At 44.0% G+C, this 17,181-nt stretch overlaps 1 protein-coding gene across 1 annotated transcript in view; it reads left to right on the forward strand.

Annotated features, from left to right (window-relative positions):
- Positions 1–17,181, forward strand: part of APBB1IP (amyloid beta precursor protein binding family B member 1 interacting protein) — a 153,525-nt gene that overhangs the window by 47,452 nt on the left and 88,892 nt on the right. Inside the window, exons 2-3 of the mRNA XM_089693786.1 lie at positions 11,719–11,790; positions 14,429–14,513. Of these exons, the coding sequence (XP_089549912.1) occupies positions 11,719–11,790; positions 14,429–14,513 (157 nt within the window). The remainder of the gene's footprint in view (positions 1–11,718; positions 11,791–14,428; positions 14,514–17,181) is intronic.

Below are 17,181 nucleotides of genomic sequence, written 5' to 3' on the forward strand. Positions count from 1 at the left end.
GCCCTTCCTGGAATAGTCATGTCACTGCTCCGTGCAAATTCCAGGACTGTTTAGTGTGTTTAGGATGCATATTTTAGGGAAAGGAAGAGTGAGTTTGAAACATTCAACTTTGCAGATTATGAAGATGCTGCTATGTTTTCACATTTGGGGAATGGAAAGGTTCACTTTAAATCTCTTGTGTGCCACAGCAGGACATCTTGTGGCTTTATGTGGCACACAAAGAAAGGAGTGGGGCTTCAAAGGCAGATCAGTGCTTTGTATTGGTATGATTATTCGCAAGTATATTCAATGTAACCTTGCTAAGGAAAAATGTTAGCTCCTCAGAGTAGAGGAATTCTACAATACCAGTCTTTAAAGCATAACACAATACCTGGATATCATTGATTCCATGGCAGTAGCTCAGTTCACAGTCATTTACCTAACTATACCAGGCTATACTATACTGAGACATATGGTGTTACAGACACAATCCATCACTTTCTTCACTGTATGTTTTGGTAGTACAGGACAAAGAATAGGGTTCAGCTCCTCAGCTGCTTATATTTACCTTTCTTGCTCTTTCCCACCTCTCCTTTCAGCCCCTGGAAGAGAAAAAAAGGGAGATTTGTTGTGACTTGGAGCTTACACAAGACTGATGATTCTCTTCCTTCACAGCCTGCATGGGGTGATAATGCAGCCAATCATTAAAGCTTTTGTAAAGGTTCAGATTTTTTTTAAATAGCAAACATGTCATATTTACATGCTCTGTGCAGTGGTTCTGCACAGAGCAGCCTCAATCCTCCTCTTCTCTGGGCCCCCGCCAGTGCTCCTAGCCCCTCCCCCCTGCTGAGTGCCCCCAGAGCAAGCTGCTTGCTCTGGGGGCATTCGTGTGTTCGCTCCCAAGCCATCTCTGTGTGTCTAGGAGACACACAAAGCGCGCCTCGGCCCCATCCCCTGCTCCTATTTCACTGGTTGTAATTGATAGCAGTGGGAGCGAATGGCTCTTGCTGCTATGTCTCAGCCAATGAGGAGGGAGAGACCCAGGAGAGACAAGGCTCTCATGCACATCACTGGATGGGGATCAGGCTCAGGTGAGCATAAGGGAAGGCTGAGGGGGGAACTGCAAACTGAAGGGTTTTTTTTACCTTTTTTTGCATAGTATGTATGAAGGTAAAAAACCTTCAGCCTTTAGAATCCCTTTAAACATCAGCACTGTCATGTAAAAGGAAGGAGCCGCATGCTCTCTTATACATGGTTGTACTGGGTATTTTGCTTCAGGTAGCTGCATAGAGCACCAAGGTAGCAAAGGGAAAGTGAACCTTTAAAACTGGGAGCACAGATGTTAAAGAGAATTTGGCACTGTGACCACTCAGGACAAAATGATAGGGTCTCTTTAAAGCTCACCCGCACACACTTATACTCACTTATTCTGGATGAATGAGCACAGGGGCACCTTTAGACAGCAACATTGTTAGTCTGGGGGTAAAGGAGTGTTAGATATACTAGCAGATTTAAATAGACTAGCAAATTGAAGCCAAACTTCAATACTTTATAGGCAGTTACAGTAAACAGTTTTTTTCCTTTTGGGATAAAGGTTTTACATAAATATATAAAAGCTGATCATTGTAAGCACCCCAGCCAGTGTTAAATGCTTTGTCTCATCTTTGTAACTGATACATTCTGCTTGAGAGCTTGTTCTGTTAAAAATAGCCAGTTACCTCTTAATTATTGTATTTGCTATTTGGAAAAAGCCAGTATGAAAGGTAAGCAATGGTGAATAACCAATCTTTTATCCAATTTTCTGCATATTAATTATTCATAGTTCGTATAGCTGGGGTGTGGCAGGGCGTGTTCTTTGTCTACATACTTTGTGGTAAATGATATCCCTCCTTACCATCTCAAATAGTTGGGACCAGGGGTGGACTGACAACTCATGGGGCCCCCGGGCAATAGGGGATCATGGGGCCCCTGTGTCCTTGCCCAAACTCAAAAAAGCCTATGAAAAAGGTACCAGGGGCATCTCATGGGGCCCCCTACTGACCCCGGGCCCTCGGGCAGTGCCCGAGTTTCCAAATGGTCAGTCCACCCCTGGTTGGGACTTGGGAGGTGTGTTGATTTATCATCCTCCTGATCAGGTGACAGTGTCTGGGCCTACCAATTGGCTACTTAGGCATCAGCACTGCTTCTTGGGAGAAAATCACATACTCCGTATACATACATATCAGACGCACTATGTATTTGCACCAGTAGAAGAATAGCAGAATATGTGGAAGAATACAGTTGAGGAATACATCAAAAGGTCAGAATAACTGGGTCAGTCGGTGGGCTAGTGAAAGACTGTTTCTTTGCCCATTTAGGCAAAAATTATAAAACCAATCACTTTGTCCTGCTTGGGTTCACTTTAACATGGTCAGAAACTCTAAAGATAGGTCTAATATACTCAGTGGGCATTAGAATGAGAGACTAGGGGCAGTTAGGCAAATATAAACCTATCTATTCCCCATGATACTCCAATGGTTCCAGGTTGCAAGGCTCGGCAGCAGTAGCCAAGGGTGCTGACATCAGTAAAGTCTTTATAAGGGATGAAGACTGTTGATACTGGCACACATCGCAACACATTACAGGATTTCCTTGGGTCACCTAAAATGCTGGTTTCAGATCATATGACCCAAAATCAAAGCATCATGGGACTTGATTTTCATATCTTATAAATAGGTTTACACTCACTCTGCTGACCTCACCAACCTTACCTTTTGCTGTCTGGAGGAGTAAATTGGACCTATTTTAGTTTAGGTTCCGCTTTTATAAACAACAAAAAAAGCATGTTCAGCAATGTTCAGCTCTGTTTTGAAATGCACGCATGAAATGAGGTGGCATTTTTTAAATAATAACAATAATATTAACATGTAATAGTAAGCAGATGTGGTAACTGATACATGGTAGGCCCAAAATTCCTTTTTACAATTCCATTTGTCTTTGATCACAGAAACAGTTACAGAAAGAAATTCTTCAAATAAAGCAGCGTTATGAATGATTGCTTTCTGAGCCCACATATAAATAACCATCCTTGCATACTTAAGTGAAGATCAATTTTAAGATTAACAAATGCAGGTGTCCAGGCATTTTCTGAAACCTCTTTAGTGAACAGCGATTGTGATCAGAGATATCAAGTTCTCTGAGTAAATATAATAAGCATAAAAGGTTTCATAATGTAAAAGAAAATGCAAAAATATAATGAAGGCATGCAGAACCATATGCAGATTAATGGAAACATATGTGTTCTCTCTTCTTTCATATATATTTTGGTCTTGCGTGTCTTTACATTAAATAACATTAAGATGTGGGAAGTATAACAACTTCATTAACTTGCTTTGGGGAGGGAAGTAAGATTTCTGAAAGCATGGGATTTTACAGGAACCTTTTTGATAGTGTACTTGTTACCCATATGTAATCAATGGATCTGTATATTTTTTTTTAACCACTAAAGTTATCCATAGACAAGGGATGGGATTGTTAGACGGGGAGATTATATCCAATGTTTGTGGGTGGCCTCTTAAGTCTGCCAGCCATAGTTGTGGGGGTAGGTTAGAAAACCTGTCTTAGTCGCTGTGGTTCCCCACTAATAAACCAATGCCAGTGGCCCAAACTCTATTGCATCTTCCCATTTCCCGGTCCATCCTTTACAACTTCACAACACTTCACTCTTCAGACTGTGTTTTCTAAAGACAGTCGGAGAAGCACTCAATCTGACCACCCTCTACGGTTAGTGGCCAACTTTAAAGCAGAACTACACTGCATCTGAGCACCACAAATAAAAGCACTATTTAATTCATTCATAATGTAGAACCCTGCTAGATAGGTGCTAGGTTAGGTAAATTTAGTTCCTTAGCTCTCCTGTAATCAGTGGAGCTGCTTGTGCTTACCTTGGTCTGCTCTAAGTTTCACAGGCTGTGGGTTTGGCTGCTTCCCCCTGTCTTTTAGATGATTCTGGAAAGTAGTGGGCTGAGAGAGTCTACAGTATGAATATTTATGTGGTCCCCGCCAATCTCTGGGAGAGGATGCCCACATGGTGGCTGAGAGGGAGCATAAATAGTTTGAGGCCCAGAGCAGAGGAGTTCTTGTCCAAGAGAGAAGATCCCAGCCTGAAGGGCTGCTGCCCTTCTAGGCAGTCCAGCTGTGCTTCTTCATTTTGCGCACTGAGGTCCCAGCTGTGCTAGCTTTGGGATCTATTTTGCAAAACCTTGCTGGAGCTGACTGACGGACTTCCTTTTGGGGATCTGGTTTGAAGAGCTCACAAAGAAATGTCTGGCTGATATTGGAAGGAAGCATCCAACTATCTAGAGACATTTGTGAGTACAGACGGGTGTGTGAGATCCCAGTGACTGTGTGCTGCTGTTGTCCCTCTTGCATCAGAGCCAGCTTGTACTAAAAGTGGACATTGCTCATGGCATCCCTGTGTAGTTCAGCCCATCAATTGCTGATGCAAGGACTATGCTAAGGATAATTGTAGAGGATGATAGGAGTTCTTAAAGCGGAGTTCCACTCAAAATCGAAAGCTCCGCTTATTTGCCTCCTCCCCCCCCTCCTCTGCCATATTTGGCACCTTTTGGGGGGAGCGTGTACCTAGTTTTGACAGGTACCCACTCCCACTTCCGGCTCAGTTCGCTGCAACGGAGTGACCCAGAAGTTCGGACCCCTTCTTGCTTCCTCAGTCTTCTGGGAACTTTAACAGGTCCCGGGAGACTGCCGTACAAATCAGGAGGCGCAGCGCGACTCGTGCATGTGCAGTGGGCACCAGGCTGTGAAGATGAGATGTGAGCACCGTGGAGGACAGAAGGAGAGAAGGGACTGCGCAGATGAGTACATCTCTGGACCCTGGAACAGGTAAGTGTGTGTTTATTATAAGTCAGCAACTACAATCTTTGTAGCTGCTGACTTTTAATAAACACAAAAATAGCTGGAACTCCACTTTAAGTTACTACCTAACATTACTGGAGTATCCCATGGTTATCCTATACCCATCTAAGTTTAATTTTTCAATAAAGCATCATAAAAGGATACCCCTAGATTAATCTAGGGGTATCTTTTTATGATGTGCTAAGATGCAGTTGAACACAGCACCCTAATCATGGCTTCCCTGCTTTTTCACAGGTAAATTGCTGTTCTCATCTGCTCTCTCCACTCTAAACTGCAACTTCAGCAATGCGTAGACTCATGCTATCTCTGGGTAAATTGCTGCTCTCATCTGCTCTCTACAATTTAAACTGCAACTTCAGCAACGCATAAACTCCTGCTATCTCTGGGTAAATTGCTGCTCTCATCCGCTCTCTCCACTCTAAACTGTAACTTCAGCAACGCACAGTGTTTCTGCAAATCTCAGAACAAATAGTGTATATATATTTGTCTGTTTGTGTTGATTGATTCTGACCTCTTGTTGCACTTCTTTTATGATTGTGGCCTGTGTCTGGTCTGTGTTCGAGAAACATCCCCCTCAATTCATGTAATCCTTATCAGTTCCTATTTGGGGCGGAGAAGAGTGCTCATTTGACCATCTCCCTATAAATTTAGATCAGCTCATGGGGGAGGTCACTGACGGGGGGGGGGGGGGCGCAGTGTCACAGATGGAGTGCAGTTTTCTGTGTGAGTGCAGTTTTTGTTGGAGTGCTAAGATGCAGTTGAACACAGCAGTTTAACTAAAGCAGGATAACTCAAGCAGCAGGAAGATACAATAACAAGAAACTCTACTGCGCGCTGGATGGACTGCAAGCAAACACCCTGGGAAACATCTCCTACAAGTCCCACTCTGTGTACCTTTTGTAATATGCCAACTCTACTCATCCTTTTCATATTACTATCCTGTGTTCCCAAAATCTCATTTCTTTACCTCTCTGCTCCACCCCAAAACCTGTACATCTCACCCTCACTGCTACCATCTCCCTACTACTGCTCTCATCACCTCCTGCTGATACTTTACTCTCCTGCTGACCCAAACACCGGGACTGGAAGGCATGTGCACTCGTGTACATCCCGCTCCCATGTTACTTTCCTCACTCTTCTTCTCCTAACCTCTGGTCCTGCAGTATCTCAATCCCACACCAGGCACCCTCTTTCTTCCAAGAATAGCCACAATCCCCTCAATTTAATATCAGTCCCCGTGCTCCCAAAAGCCACCCTTCCTTTTTTATGTGCACTCCGGAATGCCCGCTCTGTCTGTAATAAGCTCACCTCTGTCCATGACCTTTCTCTCTCGCTCCCTTAACCTACTAGCAATTACAGAAACCTGGCTTCAAGCAGCAGATTCTGCTTCTCCCATAGCACTTTCCTATTGAGGCCTTCTCTGGACCCACTCACCCAAACCCAGTGGTCAGAAAGGAGGTGGGGTTGGTTTGCTTCTATCCCCACTGAGCACCTTTCAAGTCCTCCCTAACCCTCCCTCTCTATGCTTCTCTTCTTTCGAGACTCACTGCATCTGGCTGTTTTCTCCCATTTTTCCCATTTCTCTGAGGATTGCAGTGATCTATCGGTCTCCTGGAGCAGTGTCCCGTTTTCTTGATGATTTCTCCGCCTAACTGCCCTACTTTCTCTCCTCTGAACTACCCACTATCATTCTCGGAGATTTTAACATCCCCATTAATGTCAACAACCTGGCTACATCCCAACTCTTCAACCTAACCTCATATTTTGCATTAGCACAATGTATACAGCCACTCACTCTGATGGGAATACATAGACCTTGTTTTCACCCGTCTTTGCACTCCCTACAAACACCCTCTTTCCTCTCTCTGATCACAATCTCAGCACCTTCACAGTGTCCTCGTCTTCAAACACCTATCCCTCCAAGCAGCAATTACACGCAGAAACCTTCACAACTTGAACCCCGCTCCTCTCCGCTCTGCAACTGACCAACTCTATGACAGATCTCTCCCCTGTCCTGCCCTGACTTGGCCACTTCTGTCTACAACAGTTCGCTTTCATTCACATTAGACTCACTTGCTCCTCTAACAACACGAAGCATCAGGCCCCAACCATTACAACCTTGGCAGACTGACACCAGAAATCTTAAACGACATAGTCGTGCACTAGAGCAATTGTGGCGTAAAACCAAATCTCACCAAGCATTCACCTTATATAAATCTGCTTTCTTCACATACAATTCCTCCCTCCATGCTGCCAAACAAGCCTACTTTGTCACTCTCATCAGCAGCTTGTCATCCAGTTCTCTTCGTCTCTTCTCTACTTTTAACTCTCTACTTTCTCCACCTCCACCCAGAACCTCATTCACTGCTCACGAGATTGCTAATCACTTCAAAAACAAGATTGATGCAATTCGTTTGGGCATTGCCGCTGCACAGACATCCATCCCACTTAGCATACCTTGACTAAACCTCCCTCAACACTTTCCTCTTTTGACCCTGCTACTACCGAAGAGGTCACTAAGGTTTTCTCAGAAGCCCATCTCACTACCTGCCCCCTGGATCCTGTCCCCTCACAACTACTACAGTCACCCTCTTCTTCCATCCTATGCTCCCTCACTCACATCTTCAATCTCTCCCTCTCTAACGGTGCCTTCCCCTCTAAAGCATGCATACATCACTCCCGTACTTAAAAAGCCCTCTCTGGATCCCACCAACCTGAACAACTTAAGACCCATCTCCCTGCTGCCATTTACCTCTAAACTCCTAGAACACTTAGTCTACAATCACCTGAGCTCCTACCTCACTGACATCAACCTTCTTGACCCTTTACAGTCTGGCTTTCGCTCACTACTCCACTGAAACTGCCCTACTAAAACTCACTAATGGTCTACTAACTGCTAAAACCAATAGCCACTACTCCGTACTCTTACTACTTGACCTCTCTGCGGCTTTTGATATGGTTGACCATCCCCTCCTCCTCAAAAAACTCCACTCTCTTGGCCTCCGAGACTCTGCTCTCTCCTGGTTCTCCTCCTACCTATCGGAACGCTCCATCAGCGTTACCTATAACTCTGCCTCCTCCTCTCCACTTCCTCTTTCTGTAGGGGTCCCTCAAGGTGCCGTCCTTGGACCCCTACACTTCTCCATCTACACCTCCTCCCTTGGTCACTTGATAAACTCCCATGGCTTTAAGTACCATCTCTATGCTGATGACACACAAATCTATCTTTCTACCCCTCACCTCACCCCTTCATTCTCCTCTCGCATTACTAACCTACTAAGCAACATATTGGCATGGATGTCACTCCACTTCCTCAAACTCAATCTTTCCAAAACTGAGCTCTTAGTATTCCCTCCAGCCCGTGCCCCCTCCCCCGACTTCTCCATCAAGATCAACAATACAACCATCAGTCCCTCCCCTCATGCCAGGGTACTAGGTGTAATCCTAGACCCCCATCTGTCCTTTCAGTCCCAAATCTAATTGCTGTCCAAATCTTGTAGACTTCACCTCCAAGATACGCCCGTTCTTAACCTCGGAAACCACTAAGCAACTTATTCACTCCCTTGTTATATCTCGCATTGACTATTGTAACTCCCTCCTCATTGGCCTACCGAATCGCAGGCTATCCCCTCTTCAGTATATCATGAATGCTGCTGCTAGAATCATCCACTTTACTAACCATTCTGTATCAGCCACCCCTCTCTGCCAACGGATAAAATTCAAAACATTAACAATAACATATAAAGCCATTTATAACTCTGCCCCAAATTATGTCACCAATCTTGTCTCCAAATATCACCCAAACCGTACTCTCTGCTCTTCGCACAACCTCCTGCTCTCTTGCTCCCTTGTTTCCTCCTCCCATGCTTGTCTTCAGGACTTCTCCAGAGCTTCCCCCATCCTCTGGAACTCTCTACCCCAATTTATCAGACTATCGCCTACTCTGCTCACTTTTAGGCGATCTCTTAAAACCTATCTCTTCAGGGAAGCCTATCCTGCACTCAGCTAATAATGGAATCTTCTACACTTCCTACCTGTCCATCCCCCACAGTTACTACCTTTTGTACCACTAGCCCCTCCATCCTAGATTGTATGCTCCAAGCAGCAGGGCCCTCCTATCCCTCTTGTATTGAACTGTATTGTTGCTGTATTGTCTCCCGTTATATTGTAAAGCACTGAGCAAACTGTTGGCGCTATATAAATCCTGTATAATAATAATAATAATCATTGAGCCAGAAGAGTGCCTGGATGCTAGTGCACTTACTGGGAAATGGCCGGGAAGTGAGCGCTATGGTAATATTCAAAGCAAACGTACCCATCTATCCATGTCTCCATGCTTTATTTTGCTGAGAAATCATTTTGAAAAACACCCCCTAGCATTTTTGACCATGGCCATCTTTAGTAGAGTCAGATGATTCATGTAGTATTTACTTCTTGGAATCTATCTGCCCTTGGCTCAGGCATGCAGGCAGGAGAGTGTGCTTAGCTGAGAAAACCCTTCTACTCCTGAAGACTCCTAGAATGTATGACATCATTTGCCTCGGTCTGGAAACCAGGAAGTAATTGAATAACTGTAAAAAAAAACATAAAACAATTGCAAAATAAATATGATACACTTTCTTATCTATTTGAGGCAAACTATAAAACTGCCAGGGGTGCCTACAACAGTCACAATTTGTTCACATGGTTTCATTCTGACACAGATTGCCTTTTTTTGCCTATTTAAACCTGTTGTCCTCTTTGTCCACAATGTGCACCTCACTTCTGCCAAAGGAAGGTCCCATTCCTTAGGGTGTAGAATTTGCTCTCCTGTGTTGGGCCCTTCATTTGTTGAGAGGTTGCTTTATCTCCCCAGTTTGCATTCCTCGATACACCACACTGCAAATACCAAACTTGGCTTGTGTTGGAGTATTCAGTCTCTTGGATGTACAAGCTTCTGTCCTTAGCTTCTGCTTCCTTTTCCTCCTCCCTCTAGCAACCAGTGTCTGGGCTTTGTAGCCCCATCCAGATCTAAAATACTGAGTCCAGGCTCTCTGGGGCATTACCTTCCCCACAAGTCTTTGCTTCTCCCAGCAGTCCTCAGGCAAGGGGAGGTGTGGCTGTTCCTCTCAAGGCCAGCCAATCACAGTGTCCTCTGTATCTTGGGCAGTGGACAGGCTCTTGTCAAGCAGCAGTGGCTGCAAATGCAGCTATGAAGCCGCTCCAGACACTTCACTTGTGGCCAAGCATTCCTATGTGAGAGCAGTGGTGACAGCCCGGTCTATGCAGCTGTAGCTCAGGAAGTGCTACACAGGGATGCAATGTTTGTTAAAGACCCTTCTGAGCTTTTCTGACACTCCAGCTAAATGCAGGATGACTACTGTTGTAGCACAGATCCCAGACTGGTCCCACAGATGAATTCAGGTTCTGATCTCAATTTTGTGCAGAGCAGCCAGGCACTTGGTGTCTTTTTGTGTGCGGCAGGCAGGTGTTTTTTTTTTAGCATTTGTAGAACTGGGATAGGGATTATTGTGAGGCTTGGGATATCCAGTACTAAGACAAACTTGGTTGAGGACACTGTCTTGTAAACAGTTAACTTCTACAAAAAAGGTTTTCAATGTAGAAAATGTGAACAATTCTGCACAGGGGGATCCTACAGTGGAAATTACCGACCAGCAGATATGCAACAGTCACAAAAGAGCACAAAAGCAAGCTCTTTCCAGAATTTCTCCCCAGAGCTCTACTCATTGCGCCACTGCATACATGGACATCTCCTTCAGATATCAACCAACACTGTATCATGAGCCTCCTGGCCAAATCCTTCATAGACTTTGCTCCAACTGTTCCTGCAACTTGTAGTTGGTCCTTCATCTCTTCCATGAGCCAGAACCACTCAAAGCTTCCTGCAGCTTCTCAAAGGCCCTTGAAGGTTTAACAGCACTTCCAGGATGGGCCACTTTTCAGCAGGCAAAGGACCTTGCTGTTCCAGGCTCTATACCTTTTATACTCCTCTCAGTTCCCTGCTAGTCACTCTCCTGACCAGGGATTGGCTGAAGCTGTATGCATGACCAGCTCAGACTCTATCCCCTCCGCCCACTATGTTCCAGCACTTTCTGGAAAGACAAAGGTAGGTTGGCAAGCCTACAGCTGCAGAACATAGAGCAACCCAAATCAATTGAACCCAGCTCCACTGAGTGCAGCAGAGCCCAAAATCCTCTCCCTCCCCAAATCCCCCTCCTATCACAAATCCTCTATCTCTCAAATTTCCCCTCTGAACCTAAACCCTCTCCCCCCTCCAAACCCCCCTCTCCCAGCACAAATCTCACCCAAATCCCATCTCCTTTCCCTACCCCCCCCCCCCCAAAAAAAATATTCCCCTCCTAGCAGAAATCTCCCCAATTATCCCTACTACCATAAATCCTCCTCAAATCCCCCTTCCTAACACAAATCCACCCTCCTAGTACAAATCCCACCTTCCAAAGCACCCCATCTAGCACAACCCCCCCAATTCCCCACCGAAGCAAGGGCAGCAGTCCCTCCTGCCCACTCCTTATCCCGGCCCTGGTGATCCTCCTCTGAGTCATTCAACTGTGATTATCCCAAGATCATGCTTTTTAGGTCTGTACAAGGCTTGAAGCTTGAGGTACAAGACTTACACTTACCACCTGCTGGACTAAAAGATATGAAATATAAACAGTAAAACAACATTTTTATATTTACTTGACCAAAAATGAAATTTTAGCATTTTTTATAGTACATATAGATAGCATATGAGAAAAAAAAAACAGTTCATTCAATTTAATCCACACCGTATGAACAAATATATTATGTTTTATTTTGCAGATGGAGCAGACCTGTGAAGAAATTGATGAAATGTTTAGTAATCTACTGGGTGAGATGGACCTCTTAACACAGGTGAGTCATATGAGTACAAAAAAAGCCATGTAACTTAAAGATGACCATTCAAAAGAAAATCCCTCATTTATTTTCCCTTAACATTAGCTGCTCCATAAAACTTTCCAGACTGGATAAATATTGACAAAGTGGAGACATTTCAAAGGAAAAAACATGGTCCATTCTGCCTCTTCTCCAGATTGTGAAAGGAACAGTCAGTGTGACATCATTATAGCCAACTGTAAGGAACAGCTGTATTTCTGTGCCGCCAAAAAAGAGAAGAGATGTACTCTCAAGTCCGACCAAAATATTTCAAGGCCTAATCCAAAAACTGTCAACACATGCTGTTGCTTTTGTGAACAAGTGAAAGGTTTAAAAACTAATTTTTATCTTGTTGCAAGAACTTGCATGTTTCAAAAACCCTCTGATTTCAACACATGGCTGATAAAGCAGATGTGAAGAAGAAAGGCCTGGGGAGGACACGGGTGTAGTTTCCATGATGTAAACCAAAGTAGCTCGCATAGAGAAGGTAGAAATGATAGTTATAAGCCCACCACCTAGGCTATGATCCACTTTCCTCTGTGACCATTGACTTCAGGGCTGCACGGTTACGTACCTTGTGAAATTAATAAAATGCTGTAAATGTGGTGACGTTTTAAGATGTTATTTTTCACTTTGAAGACTTAGGTCCATTCAGACATTTCCAATACATTGCAGCGCAATTTTATTTCATTTGTTAACCTGTGTTGCGGTAAGGCAATCTATTCATATTGAACAAGCTGTCAACTTAAGTGATTTGGTAACCAGTTGCAGGCCACAATGAAATGAAATGGTTCAGAATTTAAATTTTTTTTTATTTTGAATACCATAATGAACATCTTCCTCCTACAGCCATTGAATTCTGGCAGGAGGGAGAGGAGGAGAAGCCAGCTTTCAGCAGTTGCAGGAGGGAAATGGAGGATCGGTTCCTGTATATGCTGCCCCTCCTGTCCAAGTGTACAAGAGAATGTGACAGGGAGGCCACATGGGCCCCCTGAAGCTAGGGGTGGGGTCGTCATTGAAACCCCTGACCTTATACCAGTTGTTGGGGGGTGTGGTAAAAACCAACCACCCCTCAAATCCCAAATGTAAACAAGCTCTTACTGTCCTCAGCCCCCCATTAGGTTGCTTTCCAAGTGATGCACTGAAGTTTACCTACACCATGGGTGCAGCACAGTTAGCTGGGTTAGCTGCACTGAGCCATAGACTTCTATTATATCTTGAAGGTGTGGTGCACTTTCTGAAAGCATATTAAAACTCCTACATTCAGTTTGATGTCGAGGGCCACATCAGAGGGCATAGAGGGCCACATGTGGCCCACAGGCCACAGGTTGAGCACCCCAGCAATAACAAAAGGATTGGAAAGCAGTAATAAACACTTTAACAAATACACAAGCACAGTTGCAAAATAACGTGTGACTCAGTAAATGGCAAGCAGAATGATGACCCTACACTTAAGGGAGTCCTGACTAAGGGGCAAGGCAAAAATAGTGATCTGCAGGCAAACTCTCTTCCACCAGCCAGTGTGTTAGGATCTTGGTGTAAATTCCTAAACAGTGTTAATATGTATATATATATATATATATATATATATATATTCTATAATCCAGGTGTGTTGGATACACTCACAAGTCTTGAAACAGGAGCCAGTACAAATTAGCAATGTATATCATATCAAAGTTTCAGTGGCATGCTGGCCATCTTTCTTAAAACACAATTCCATACCCAGTTACTAGGGATGGAATTGTGTTTTAAGAAAGACAACCAGCATGCCATTGAGATGTTGATACAATACACATTCTTATACATTGATTTACATTGAAACATTGATACAATAAACATTGATGATTTTTTTTCTTCTTCCCCCTTTTCTAAATCTTGATCAAATTGTATCTGTATTTAGTTTGCTCAGCTGCCTACAGATCTCTGACAAGCTTAGTTGCATGTTTGCATCTACAGAGGAAGGACAAGGGGAACATCATGAAGTTAGATTCAGATGATATAATGGTGAGTGGCTGGAAAAATCCATCCAGGCCTATCAACCGTCCCCAGCAGGCTCGACCAAGGATTGATAGCTAGGGTCATGGGGGTGCCTACAAACATAAAATTTCCCGGATGCGAACATAAGGGACCGAATCAGGCGAATATTTCCTAGTGTCTGTAGGCATATTTGGTTTAGATCAGTGGTCGTCAACTTATGAGCTAAAGGAGGCCTCAAACATGCCCCTGACATCACCACATACAGTATAATGTTCAATATATGTAAAGCTTGAAGGGGCTATCAGAAACTGCAGAACTTACATAGGAAATGAGTGATCAGAGAGGGTGACCTGCTATGTTTTTTGGTGAGGATATGCTACAGAAGGTATACGAAACTGGAACATGTTACATGAAGCTATTAGAGATCAATCCATTATCCTAATCAATATTCCCACTACAGACTTCTGAGGTTCGAGGGCCACACTTCAAATACAAAAAAGGCTGCATGTGCCCTTGGTGGACCACAGATTGGGCACCAGGTGTTTAGATGATCACTTTGAATGTTCAGAATTCATACTAGCATCATTTCATTGTGTTGTGGAATAAAAAGTAAAACTTATTATATCCTATTTGATTGCAGAGTTTGGCTGTAGAAAGCCTTCCACCCCCTCCAACCACCAGGCACAGTACAAGCGGAAATGTTTTATTTGGATTTAAAGATTTTGGTAAGTACTAGTTACCGATTAAGTTACATCGTGCTGGTAAACACATAGGGGTTGCTTTACTAAAGGCAAATAGACTGTGCCCTTTGCTCCAGAGCTTAGTAATTGAGCAAAAGCTCTGTTAACTTCCATCATCCAGTCATATACAAGCAAAAATGCCTTTTTTTAATTTTCCTTGCTTGTGATTGGGTGTTCTTTGCAAAGCGAAGGTTTACTTCATTGAGCACTGCCCCCTTTGGAGTTGCTGAAGTTTGAGTCCTTCTATAGCCCTGCACAGCCAGGCAACATGCATGTCCTTCACTCAGACTTGCATCAGGAGACAGTAACCAGTCCTTGAGCTTTATTTTGAAGTTTTATTAGGGGATTGAACTTGGTAAGGGGTGTATGGGATGGCCAAGGGTAATGGCAAACTCCTTAGCAACTATGTACAAGTCTTTACAGCAAAAATTCTTCTGGAGAGCTAGCCAGCATCCCCTATAGTACCACCCCTGATGAATCCTCTCCTCATCCAGCTGTACTGGGTGAGTCCCAAGGCGGGGTATCCAGTGCCTGCCGTTGCAGTAAAACAGTCCTGGGTAAGATAGCTAATTCAGTTTCCCACTAGAATGCCTCTTTTCCCTTACTGGCCAAAGGGGTGCAGACCTACTCACTCAGTCCTTCTCCCGCCTACTGGTAGGTTGGTGGCTGCTACAAGGCCTCCTAGCTGGGCCGCTCCTTCCCTGCTGCACAGGTTGTCCTCACCTGTCTCAAGCATTCCTCCCTCCAAGATCCTCTGCCTGTAGGCGAGCCCCTCTCCATCTGGGCCCTCTCCCATGCTCCTGCTCTTCAGCCTCACTTCTCCATCTTCCACCCCAACTCTCCTGCTGCTGAACAGGCTCAGTTACTCTTAAGGACTGCCTTGGCCCCAAGCCAAACCTCATGTTGGGGATTGGCCAGGATCCCCTAAGAATACAGACCAGCCACTCCTTACCTTTGCCCACTGATTCTAGATCTTTTTCCAAAGTTCCAGAGCAGGGGAAAGTCTCAGAGAGCTGGTCTGCAGAGCCTGTCAGCCCCTGAATGAAATATGACCTCCCTCTGACTATTGCATAGGCTGCTACTCAGCCTCTGACTAACAATTAGAGCTAGAACTCGCCCTAGTTGACTAGGAGGGTGTTACACTCATTTTCTAAGTTCTGGAGCAACTGCATCTGCAGAGTGCAATGGCACTTTGCTAAGTGCACAGTCTTTTTTGCCATTAGTAAATAAACCCCATAGTGAGCCCAAAAAACGGGCCTATCAGTTACACACATCTTACATAGGATTATGTTCATACGTACTGTTTACATTTACTTGCATAATAAAATGTAATGTATTTTTATGTTTTAATATAAACCCAGAATGTGTTCCCCTGTTGGGCCCTGACCGATTTGTGATTGCTCCCCCGATTAAATTTTTCCCCGGGGTCCGCCAGCGTGGCCCCACAGCTCACATCGGGGGCGGCTGGTGGGGTCACCCCGATGGGATCCTAGAAGAGGACAGCCTCGGTCCTGCTTTTTGCAGTCCCCGTCTCCCGATCCCCCTCTCTTCTTATCTTTCTATAGCTCTCCAAATGACTTCTTTTTTCTCTTCTCCTATTTTCTTTCCTCCCCCCCTTTTTTTTTGTTTTGTTCTTGTTTTGTTTTCGTATCATATTCTTGTTTATACGGAACTAACTAATTTTGTTCCCTACATCTCGTCGAGGATGCCCTCCTCGACACTATATTTATTCATATCATTATAATACATGCTAGTATGTTATTGATCCTTACATTTTTCTTTTTTTGTATGAAACTATTTTTCACCTATTCACATGGATCATTGTCACATTTGTGAGGTGGCTTTTCTTATGTATGTCTACTTGTACTTGTTTTCATTTTTTCTCCATGCCTTGTATTGTTAAACTGTTGAAAATGTAATAAAGACAAATTTGCCTTTAATATAAACCCAGAGCCATAAATGGACCCAAAGGTGCACAGAGTATAACTGCATGTTACAAAATGTACAACATGACCTCTGTGGACTATTGCATAGATTCAAAAAGTGATGGTACCTTGATGTGTGTTTGTATGGTGACTACTGTTCACCCCAGTAATAGTCACTACTGGACAGTCCAGCAGCACAGTTTACCAGACATAGGGAAGCTACTCTGTGCAGTCTCTGTTCACGGGGTGTCTGGGGGTCATCACTCAGAGAGCAACACCTGAAACATTATTATTATTATTATTATACAGGACTTATTTAGCGCGGACAATTTGCTCAGCGCTTTACATTATGGAGGGAGACAGTACAGTAACAATACAGTTCAATACACGAGGGATTAGAGGGCCCTGCTCCTTGGAGCTTACAATCTAGGAGGGAGGGACATGAGGTAACATGAAGGTAAATAATCCAATGCGTAATCCAAATAATGCATATTAAAGAAATGAGTGTGAGCTTTTTGACGTCTCAGATGTAAATCCGCCTAAAAGTAAGAAAAGTAGACTTTATTGTAACTGCAAAAAAACAAATTTAAACAGGAAATTGTGCAAAATACAAATATGGGAGCTGTCATTCTGACTTTGATGTGACTACTTCACATCCACTGACCTGGAACTAGCATGCTGAAAATAAAGCCTGGAAAGTCTAAATTTCTGTCCTGCAAATTTTTCTA

This window comes from Staurois parvus, unplaced genomic scaffold (assembly GCF_062004578.1).
Source record: "Staurois parvus isolate SC_StPar_1 unplaced genomic scaffold, SC_StPar_1.0 ptg000636l, whole genome shotgun sequence".
Taxonomy (NCBI): domain Eukaryota; kingdom Metazoa; phylum Chordata; class Amphibia; order Anura; family Ranidae; genus Staurois; species Staurois parvus.